At 26.7% G+C, this 12,683-nt stretch overlaps 1 protein-coding gene across 1 annotated transcript in view; it reads left to right on the plus strand.

Annotated features, from left to right (window-relative positions):
- The window catches only part of LOC113386828 (sodium-dependent dopamine transporter-like), a 36,243-nt gene extending 24,940 nt beyond the window's left edge, over positions 1–11,303 (plus strand). Inside the window, 11 exon segments of the mRNA XM_026624591.1 lie at positions 2,231–2,271; positions 2,273–2,386; positions 3,308–3,390; positions 6,595–6,733; positions 7,360–7,494; positions 7,960–8,063; positions 8,259–8,496; positions 8,871–9,099; positions 10,060–10,185; positions 10,268–10,410; positions 11,104–11,303. Coding sequence (XP_026480376.1) covers positions 2,231–2,271; positions 2,273–2,386; positions 3,308–3,390; positions 6,595–6,733; positions 7,360–7,494; positions 7,960–8,063; positions 8,259–8,496; positions 8,871–9,099; positions 10,060–10,185; positions 10,268–10,410; positions 11,104–11,226 — 1,475 coding nt within the window. The 3' untranslated portion in view covers positions 11,227–11,303.
- Positions 11,304–12,683: the final 1,380 nt, after the last annotated feature.

The raw sequence follows: 12,683 nt of genomic DNA on the forward strand, positions 1-12,683 counted from the left end.
TATGGATATAGACCATTAATGATATATAAAAATTTCATATACATATATCTATTTTTATATTTTTAAAAGGCGGTTCTGTTTGCTAGCTTAAAATCATGCTGTTATCCTAACTAATTCTGCCAGTAAAAGCACTTATTCTTGCGCGCCGATTTTCAAATCAAATCTTTTATTATTATAGTAGCCATAGTGCAATAAAACAAATATTTGGTAATATATTCATGCGTAACAACAGCTGGTCAATTGAAGATGATTCGTGCATTGTCCGTTAATATAATTTGACCCATCAAATAAATACTTTTAAACTATTGCGTTATTAATTTCACGTAGGGCCCGGAATAGCAAATAATCGAAATAATCAAAATAATCGAAAATCGAAAATTGTTCTATTCTCTAAACAAACTGTTTTATGTTTCCAAGAATCTCCGAAGTTTGTTCACGTTTTGAATGTTTGCACTAACATTTGACGTAACTTCCGCAGGAACAACATGCTAAATTTTTACAACTTGTACGACAAGCGTAATATAAAGTAAAGTACTTATAAATAGTTTAAAGTGTTCAATCTTCTATTTATAGCAAGTAGTTTTTACGAGTGAGGTTTATACACAGTTATGAAATTAAATATAACCCATTATATGTTCGCTATCATTGGCTTATAAATTTTATCAATTTCACAGGAACTTGCGAGTGATTTTTTTAAGTGTATCAATTAGTTAGTTAGACATTAGCAGAAAAAAATAAATTATTAAAAAATTAAGGTTTCCAAAAAAATGTTAAATTAGTTTCAAAACCCTTTTTGCTTATTTGCTCTTATTTATTTCACCGTGATAAATTATGATGGTGTATGTTAGTATCTGCCTTGAAGGAAATTAAACATTTTCATAAATACATTTTAACATTTTTTAACTTCCCGTAGGGTAGTTATAGTAATGGGCCAAAAATCTAAAATGATAATTTTTGCATTTCTCGACGTTTTGAAGGTTTCTGAACATTTTGGCATACCTCAGAAAAAATTGATGTGTCTGTCTTTTGTATGTCCCCATTTTTTCTTGCACGTTTTTGGGCGCACGGTTCAACCGATTTGAATGGTTCAAAAAACATTCGATTCCTATTTATAGGAAGATGTGCTGATTAGTTTTTGGCAAAGGCAGGTCCAGCCATTACGGAGATACGGAGCAAAGAGTGCAGAAAATACAAATCGAGCTTTTGAGAGAACAGAGTATCCGATTTGAATGATCTAAAAAACATTCAATTTGTAATGATTAGGAGAAGAGATGATTAGTTTTTGGCAAAGGCAGGTTCAACCATTTTGATGATACAGAGCTAAATGTACAACAAATGGCACATTTTTTTATATTGAAAATAATTCAGATTTTAATTTTTTTAATTCGGACTAAAGGTCTAATATACTTTAAACAAATAATTTCAACTTTGCAATTCAGTTTATATAAGACAATGTTACAGTTTTTATAAAAATCTATTTGAAAATATTTAAAATTCCTCGAACAATTTGTTACGGTACGGCAAAAGTTCCAGCAATTTGCCTTAAGGCACGATGCCATGCACCCCACTAGTTTTTAGTATTTTTTATCAAAATATAGATACGAATAAAATCGTGTTTTCTATAAACATCAAGTTTTACAGCAACGAATGCACTAAATTAAACAGGTCGAAAATAATCCCTAATGAGTTATTGGTTTATTGGAGGTTTTATTGTTCTTGTTTTAGAATTTTTGGAACATCTTAAGTTGTTAAGAAATCAATTGTTAATTTTATCATTGAAGAGATTTACTACGGTTGTACAGACATGCTAAAAATAATAACGCCTATGTAATAATATCTTTTTATCTTAATTTATTTAAGTTAAACGCTTTGAATTGAAACAGATGAATGTATTTACCTAAACCTACAAAGTACCTGATCACCATATATAATCACCTAAAACACATTCTCATAGAGTTGGTCTCCCACACTGTACTTCGTAAGCTTCTTTTAGAGCTTTTAGATGTTTTTTAAACCCAAAGCTATAATATAATAATGTCGTAAGAATGAGTGATAATAATGAATGAAGTCAATCTTTATTCAGGAAGGACATCAAATTTTAGTTTTTCTTGAATTATTTTGTGGTCTACATGTTTTTTTTTACAATAATTTAAGGATATTGACATTTTATTCAGAATTGAAATGGTACTACAATTTGCTAATAAACAAAATTATATTTTTTTTTTTACAGGAATCGGTTATGCGGTGGTGGTGATAGCCTTTTATGTTGATTTTTTACTATAATGTAATAATAGCGTGGGCACTGAGGTACTTCTTCGCGTCGTTTACATCCGAACTGCCTTGGGCATCGTGCGACAACTATTGGAATACTCCTGCTTGTAGACCTGTAAGTTATATATTATTCATATATAATTTTTTTCGATAGATATAGTAGATTATAGATGTATCAAAATACCAGTAAATTTCTTCAATTCGATGCGAATTTATTCAATTTTAATTGATTTTAAACCTGCAGTGAGAAAATTTTATTGAAATCACCTAAAACGATTATATTAGAGATATCTACTGGTCATTTTATCATACCTTACAAAAAATCTATATACATCAAGTTATATTTTAGTATTTCTAAAAATAACTTTATAAAATGCATATTCATCATCACAAAAATTTTGCCTCCAATATTGAAGATATTCAGAACTGAAATACTTGAACTCTGTGATGTATGATTTAATGTATTTTATTTAGAAATTTAAATTGTCTATATTTTACTTAACTTACGATTACAGCATTTTCAACCCTACGTCGGTCGGATATTTATTTACCTTCGAATGATCGGAGTAGTCTGGCTGGACCACACATTTTTTCGTCCTGATTTTTTTGATTGATCGGCAGACATCAGCTAATGAAATTTTAGGAAAAGTCTAAAAATTTCAAGTCGGTAGGATTACTAAAAGTTTTTTTTTTAAATTGAAGTCGGAAAAAGTCTGGCCAGACCACTCCGACCGACGGAGGGTTAATTTGGCTATAAAAAGTGTTGCAGTTTTTAATATTATTCGTAATATAATTATTTTTCATTTAGTTATTCTTATTTGATCACTTCATATATTTTGAGATTTTATCAAAACTTTCTAAAGATATATATTAATATTTTTTTAGATATTTTTAAAGATTAGGTAATTTTTTTATAAATTTACTGTTGGATGAAATTTAATTATAAATATATATAAATAAATTAATTATAAATTAAGTATCATTTTAGTAAATTTATATGAGTTTATGAAAAATTTAATTGACTTTTCTATTACAGTTTCAATATACAAGAGAGAATATTTCAGCAGCTGCACAAATTGATATAACTGATTCGGAATCGCCAGCAGCCGAATATTTTACGTAAGTTTATGAACTTGAATAACTAATAATGCATATATTTTACAAATTCAGAAAAAAATATATTTGCAAAAAATGGTGCATTGTCTTCAACTACTTTTTACAAGCAATGGGTGCGTTAACTTTAAATTAGAGTAATAACATTCATTTTACCATCGAAATATATTATAAAATACTTTCCATTTTTTTAAATGCAATAACTTTTTAATTAAAATCATTAAGGATTTATAATGATAATCGTAAACGAAAAGTATTTAATATATTATATTACATTTAATATATATATATATATATATATATATATAATATTATTTTAAAATTACTTCCATTTATGTATTAATTATGAATAAGCTTGACAAGAGCCTGAAATAAATATATGTGATTATGAACAAATAAATAAATAAATATATGTGAGGAATAGAATATTCATATCATGACAACATATTGAAATTATAGCATTTTCATTTTTACTTTGTTGACAATATATATGATAATATAAAATATTTCTATTTAGTAGCCTTAAATTACCATTTGCATATATTTATTTATAGATATTATAGCTGCAAGTATAATGAATAGAAAAATATAAAAGAATAGATATTTTTTGTAAACTTGGTTTGCAAATGTTATGTCCATGTGAGTATTTAAGTGGTAAATGTAGTAAATGCGGTAAACGTTCCATGGTATTCCACACGTGGTAGGTGTGGTCGTACATGTGGTACATGTGGTTTCCCACAAATATATTTGCGCTGTGTAATGATCTATTAGATAGGTTAATTACACAATTCAACGATCGGTTATATATTAAACAACATATAAAATACTTGGTTGATTTTCAAATACTTGTATTTTGGTATATTTTTTAAAATATTCAAAATTTGGAAAATGTTTTTCTACTTAAACTTATACTAGATTATTATAGAATCTCGAATTTATAACATTTTGAGAGAAGCTTTGTAACACAGAAGACGAAATATGACTGTAATGCGTTATAAATCATAGTAATTTTATAAAAATAATGTATATGTTTATATTAACCTTAAATCTAGCATCTTAATAACAATTCCATTACGCATAATAAAAGCTGAGAAGAAATAACTCAATATCATCGAAAAAAGTTGCAAAATTGCTATGAAATCATCATTATATAAAATATGTTATTTGTTTTATTGTTTGTTATATGTTTTTATTAATTTATAAATAATATTATTACATCAGTCCTTTTACTTATAATTTTAATCGTCAATGAATCTTTAATTACATTTGTTTATTTCATTGTAGCAGTATATGATTTACTATCATACTGCTATATCAAAGTACCTCACATTTATAATCAGTCAGTTGGCCATTGTGTTGATTATCTTAACAATAAAAATTAATTACTTATAATTATAAATACTAATGTTCAGAAGCAAGAATTAAAATATTTATAGTTACCTTAATGCTTATACGTATTAATAGATAAAGCATCGAAAAAAATAACTAAAGATCATTATTTGGATTGGTAAATGAATTAGAACAGTAACGATTGGGATACATTTTCTTACTTTTTTTTTCAAACATGTTATGCAAATATAATATTTATAATTTAACTGAAATATCAATTATATTACCCAAATGAAACTCTGCAAATTTTATTTATGGTGCAGTTAAGTTAGGTAAAGGGCTTTTTGAATTTCTGAGTAAAAGCTTGGCAAATGCATCAGTTTGGCTTTAATATATAAAAACAAAACATTCGGTGTATTAGACCATACTTTTATATTTACAAAATAATAATTAAATAATACAATATATGATTACAAATTCATTGACAAAATTTATGCTTATGCGATAAAAAATTGATTAACATCAAATGCTCCTCAGTTTGGCTTGAATATATAAAAACAAAACATTCGGTGTATTAGACCAAACTTTTGGACTACAAATTCATTGAGAAAAATCATAAAGATTAAAGCGTATAAGATTAAAATCAAATGCTCTAAAACAGCTGGAATGACCTTTTTTTAAAAACTTATTAAATTATTGTTACTCCGTCAACCTGAACAATATGTTTTTACATTACTTAAATGATTTATAAATTTTTTCGAAAGCATTAACAAAAAAATTAAACATATACTTTAATACAAAACATCAATTTTTAGGGGTGCTAAAATATTTTTATCAAAGGGTTTTTAAAGGTAAAAATATCAAGAAATTTTGCTTTTCATGATTTTGTGTAATTTATGTGCTTCGTGAGAAATTAATGATTATTACTTTTTTTATGATTAATCAGGATTATTCCATAATCAATGAACACGTGGGTCAATAAGAAGACTGTGCTTAATTGATATAACCCAGAGAACTACTTTTATAAATAGTTGACAAAAAATTAAAATAATTGGAAATTTCTTCATAAACTTGTGACCTTAATATGTCAATGTATATTAAATTAATACACATGATAAAATAGCGAATAGTACAATTATTAAATTGGAACTATTATCAACTCCATAAGCAAATTGAGTAATGTAAAGAATCACCACTACATATAAATTTACATCATGCAAATAGGAGTGTATTTAAGTAAATAGATTCTGTAGGGAATTCTCAATGTTGGAAGTCTCTTGGGATGGACATAAATGCTTAGAATTTTAATTGTATTATAATTTCAATTAGTAGCGAGTATTATAAATTCTGCATCTTGAGTCCCTATGCCGTTCAAGGGCATTGCGCTAATTGTGCTGTCGATCTGAAATACTTGCTATTCAAATAAAATTGAGCAATGTTTTAGTCTGCAAAATTAAAATCAAAATTAATCATAAGTTTTAGCAATTATAAAAAATATAAAAATTGATTGACATTTTACAATGATTTAACAATAACTTAAAATTCATGCCTCCATACTAGTATACTTCCTTAAAACTATTGGTTGATAAAGCAATTATAAAAAAAAATATAAAAATTGATTGCCATTTTACGATGATTTAAATATCACTTAAAACTCATGCCTCCACAATCGAATACTCCCTAAAGCTATTGGATCACAGGAGTATTTTAAACCTTTTTGGAATTTTGGTTATGAAAAAGGGTATAAAATTATGTAAATAGATATATTTTGTAGAGATATTTTGCATTAAAAAAGTATATACTGCTACTCGACTTTTCATAAATCTTCTCTACATAAAATTATGTATTTTAAATTGATGGACATTTCTTTTCTTGTCTTAGGCGGGTTATTTTGGAACTTGACCAAAGCGATGGAATTCACGATCTAGGAAGAATCAAGTGGGATATGGCACTATGTCTTTTGGCTGTCTATATTATCTGTTACTTTTCACTTTGGAAAGGAATTAGCACATCAGGAAAGGTGTGTTGTTTTTCTTAATACCTATATTTTTTATTTTTTTTTACTTTATCAAATACGTAAATACTTTATCAAGAGAAAATTCTATTTGAATGCAAAATTTTGTTTTTATGTACTAGAAGTTTACATACTTAATCCTGCCTCATACACTTATTTTGAATTAAGCACTCGCAATGATTATTATTATTGTTGCAATAAAAAAATTAAAGTAATTGCATTTTATTTAAAAGCATTAAATAAATTCTAGTTCTGGCATAATAATAAACTATATAAACTTTAATGTACTCTATTTAGTATATGATGTTATTATTTTATTCCAAGTGTCCCCATGCTTGTAAGCAAATGGCAGAATATTTATTAGATATCTGTAAGCTAATATTTTAAATCTGAATAAAATCTTGGATACAATCATATCTAATATAATTATTTATTACACTTTCATTATAAGTCTAACATATCAGAAGTCAAATTTAATTTACCTTAGAACCATAAATATAAGATTTATTCATTAAGATGAAGATAAAGGCGTGTGACCATATTCATTGGAAAATCAATTATTATATAAAATTATGAAGTTATAGAATAGTCAGTCTTAACACAAATTATATAACTTTTATCTCCTATTTCAGGTGGTGTGGTTTACAGCATTGTTTCCTTACGTAGTATTAATAATTTTATTTATTCGCGGAATTACGTTACCAGGATCAGCAGAAGGTATTAAATACTACTTAAGTCCAAATTTTACAACTCTGACAAAAGCCGAGGTAAGAAACATAAATAATCAAATTTAAATAATATACAACTAGTATTGTTATTTCTATACTATAATTATAAATAATAAATTCCAAAGAAAATCGTCAAGATAATTATTATAAACGATATCTATGCTTTTCAAACACATAAGGTTTCAGTTATTACAACAAAATTTCAAGCAGTTCTTTAAAAATGATTCATGATGCAACGTGTCATGCACAACTTGTATCATTTTAAGTGATATTTTATAACATATGATATATGGAAAAACCAATGAATTTTCTTCTGTAGCATGAAGTGAATTTATCAAAGTGTCCAATTTCTTCCTCAAATAAAGGAGTGTTTCTATAGCTGAAAATGTCGTTGTTGCTTCATAGAAAAAATATACTGCGATATAAGAATTTTAGCAGCAAATGTATAATAATTTTAGAGGTGACGCAATGCAAATTGAATATTAATATTATTTTTTTCTGTAGGTTTGGGTTGATGCAGCCACTCAAGTATTTTTTTCTTTGGGGCCTGGATTTGGTGTGCTTTTGGCATATGCTTCCTACAATCAGTATCACAACAATGTATACAAGTGAGTACAAGAAAAAATATATAAAAAAATATAAAATTATTTTTATGGCTGAATAATAACAATCAAAGATAAAATCACATAATCATGATATTGAGTTACTTAAGGCTTTTGGATCTCGAAAAAACATGAAATTTGTTATTTATTCTAAATATTTCTTAGCATGGTCAAAACTAATCACTTTTTTCCCTTTTTTAGAGATGCCTTGTTGACTTCCATGATAAACTCCGCCACATCATTTGTTGCTGGTTTTGTGATCTTCAGTGTATTAGGATATATGGCTCATGCTTCTGGTCGTTCTATACAAGATGTTGCGACCGAAGGCCCTGGTCTTGTTTTTATTGTTTATCCAGCAGCAATTGCAACTATGCCAGGAAGCGTTTTTTGGGCGCTCATCTTCTTTTTGATGTTGCTCACACTTGGTTTGGACAGTTCTGTAAGTGTCAAATTTTAAATTGTATTCATTTTTACATTCATTAACAAATTTATAGCTTTCTCATAATATTTATAAAAAATAATTTAAAAAACATTAGAAGGTCACTTCATACCAATGTTATATACTTAAACGAATGCTATTTGCATGGCATCCTAATATATGAATTTAATTGAGTTGAACAATAAAAGTAGATATTTAGCGAATGTTTTATGAATTATTATATTTGAAGCTCAATAAATTTAAAAATTTCAGAATCACATAAAAAATTATCATCTGTTAAGTACTAAGGAACTATATTGGTATTCAAATCACTTTTGATATATCGGTGTATATAAATAATATTTTTTCTAATTATTACTTATCTTTATTTTTAGTTTGGCGGTTCTGAAGCCATAATAACGGCCTTAAGTGATGAATTTCCAGTATTAGGAAGACACAGGGAAAAATTTGTTGCAGTTTTATTCGTAATATATTTTCTTGTTGGACTCGCAAGTTGTACTCAAGGTGGTTTCTACTTCTTTCAACTTTTGGATCGATACGCAGCTGGTTATAGCATATTGGTTGCAGTACTTTTTGAATCTATTGCTGTCTCTTGGATATATGGTAAAAATTTGTTGCTATTAGAATAAGTTTGAATTTGGGTAAATTAAACAATTAAAATTTGGCCACCAAGATTTGGCGATAATTTGGCATTTTTGTAAATTTACCATAGATGAGAATAATTAATACAGATCAAGTAGTTCTGCGAAACTATTAGAATACATAAATAGACCATTTTTATTGAGTTACTGAATCTTTAATCTCAATTAAGATTACTAAAAAATGTAGAGATACTAAAAAATGTATCATAATTATACGCTTTTCCTCCGTTTTGAAACGAAACTAGCTATTGACTATTGATTCTATATAATATGTCATAAGTAAGTGCCGTTGAAACAAAGTTTTAGTACATTCAAAAACGACAATAATATATTATATATTCAAATTTATAATGTATTATTTTTTCTAATTACATAAAAATATTGATTAATTTTTTTATAAAGAATTTCCACTATTGGAATATCCCATTATATTGAAAAACTTTGAAAGTATTGAAATTAAAAATGTTTCAAAATACACACTCACAAAGAAATAAATTTTTCATTATAATTATATTAAAAAATCTATTTAGTTGTTTAATACATAATTCAGAATAATATAATCAATTCTAGTTTTTAGTGGATGCCTAGTTTTATTATGAATTAGATATTTTTGTACCCGCCTTACAAAATTGTAATAAAAAATAGTCTATTATTTTAAAAAAAATTGTTAGAGGTAGCCAACCCTAATCACTTAAGGGTATGAAAAGTGGTACTGAATGTGAATATAAAATATCGTAAAAACTGGTTAATCTATTTCGGAGGAACTAACTGTTTTTTAAATTAATTAAATTTTGTCATAGTAACTAACACATGTCAAAATATTTTATATATGTATAAATATATTACAATATTATTTGCAATATCGATTATTCGAATTATTTATTATTCCATATCAATTATTTATATAAATTTTTCTCTATAGGCACCGAACGATTTTGCCAGGATATAAAGGACATGATTGGTTTCTCACCTGGTATCTATTGGAAAGTTTGTTGGAAATTTGTGGCACCTATATTCCTAATCTTCATTACAATGTACGGTTTACTAGGTAAGTTCTTTGAGATTATAAAAAATATTTATACCAATTTTAATTTTCAATTTTCATTTTCATTTTAATTTTATTGCTATAGGTTACGAACCATTGACTTATGAAGGTTACGTATACCCTTATTGGGCAAATGTGATGGGATGGTGCATTGCTGGTTCAAGTGTTGCCATGATCCCGATTATGGCTGTGATCAAAATTCTTCAGACAAAAGGCAGTCTTAAACAGGTTAGTGCTTTTAATTTTGTAAGTTGATCCAATCGTAGTCGATTTACTTTTATAGTCTTATGTAAATGAATCCGTGTTGATCCTTTTGTTTAAGTTCTAATACTAATATACTTATACACCTTTATATACTTCCACGTTTGTGAATCTTTAAAGATAAACTAATTGAAAATGATTCTAAAACTTAACTGTGTAGAAAGTTTAAATCGATGGCGAAAATCGAATTTTTGATTCGAACATCAATATCTGCGTGGAACATGTTTTATGATAGTAAAATTTATTATGCAATTAGTCATCGTTTCGTAAGCTTGTGGAAATTTGATATCATACTGCTTGATATCGATCTGGATGAGTCGTGGCATTGAACAAAGATGGGCTCAAATGATAAATGGGGTCGAATTTTAAATGTTAAAGATCTACTAACATTTAAACAATTAGTTGTACGTGCGTCACAAAAATTGTCTCGCAACTAGACTGGAAAATATTTAGTCATTCAATGAGGAAATATTCATCTATAAATTCAAAATATCTACGTTGATAGATTAGATATGCTTTTGCAACATCAGTTTTATTTATTCAATGCAAAATTTTTTCTTCCATCCGTACATATTATATTATGTCCACGATTTCTGAAGATATTTACATTTTTTTGATATTTTTTAATTATCCTTTGTCATTTTAATTAAATTATTTTAGCGAATACACATTTTGCTGATACCTTGGAGAGATTCTCAGAGAGCGGTAAATGGTGAAGTCGAGTCAGGTGAAATGCTGGAGGTGTGCGCCAGCCTGACTGCTCCTGCACCAGAAGCCGTCTGAAATAATAATAGTATTTTAAAAAAATACTTTAATTTAATTAATTTATTAAGAACGTTTGCGACGTATGTTTGGATTTATTCTCTAAAGTTTAAATCGTGGCGTGTTAATTTTAACAATTTAATTTCTTTATCGACGTCGAAGAAAACTATGAAGTTTTTTCGGATATTTTAATCGTATTTACGTTAGTTTTTTAAAATACTAATAAGAGCATTGCCCTGCTAGCGAAATCATCAATTGTGAATGGGAAATGAATATTTTTGATTTATTGACTTGTACATTGCACCATTGTGAATTGTATTTATTGACTAGTACAATTGTACGATGTACGCGAATTTTAACTGTTCATATAAAAATGGTTTTAAACGTAGATATATATAAAGTAAAATATATAGAATATATTTAAGAAATTTTGTTTAGTACAAATTTAATTTATATTTTACAAATTTTAATTTATATTATACAAATCAATTGTATATTATATTATTATTATTGTTAAGATTTATTAATGGCGTAATAATTGCTTATGTTTCGAACGAATGCAAATTTCAATATATGCAATTATTATTACTTAAGATAAATTTTGACTTTGCATATATTTGAAATTTAAAATCTTATTACTACTTAATATATCATATTGACAATTAATTTTTCAATAAACCACGGTAATCAAATTTGCTACAGCCATGCAAATTTGTTTACAGGACATGAATAATTACTTTAAAATATGATATTACAGTTTTAAAAGCATCAATACGCGATAGAATTGATCAAGATTTTATATATAGATATTTTTTTAAATATTATTTTTATAATTTAAAGTGTAAATTAACATGTATATCGTAACACAACATAAAAACTTTTAGAAGTCTAACTTCTACTAACTGCAAATTGGCAAAATGGTGGAATTTTCTACTGCGGCACTTTTGTCGATTTAAAAACTAATTAAACAAACGAAATTTTACAAGATATTTTAATTATTTGCGACATTGTACTCGATCTTACAAAACGTTAATAATTTAATTTTCTTTATGTACAAATCGTTATTAAAATACAAATGCATGACAAGAGAACAATAAAATATATTGTAAGTATATGCTTACTGTTATTGAAATTGAAAGTTGATTCAAACCTTCTGCTGTGAAAACTATTTATAAATAAATAAATTTCTAAACGCGCAAGCCGAAAAAATTTGCACTATTGTGGAATCAATCTCCTGGTATAACAAACAGTTGGTAAAAATCTATATATTATTTTGTGAACTACAATTTTAACACGTTTATTGTTTTTTGGAATGATTTCTGAATTTGATTTTGATCACCAACCAAAGTATATTAATATCCATTTTCTGGTGAGCTGATCTTGGGACCAAGTTGGTGTTATTTGTTTGATAATGTTTACAATTAAAATATATAAGGAAGGTTTCATTGAAACAAACACAGTGCTAAATCTGAAAGCTT

This window comes from Ctenocephalides felis, unplaced genomic scaffold (genome assembly GCF_003426905.1).
Source record: "Ctenocephalides felis isolate EL2017-DRISC unplaced genomic scaffold, ASM342690v1 CF-g0.4_SCAFFOLD_03571, whole genome shotgun sequence".
Classification (NCBI taxonomy): Eukaryota; Metazoa; Arthropoda; class Insecta; order Siphonaptera; family Pulicidae; genus Ctenocephalides; species Ctenocephalides felis.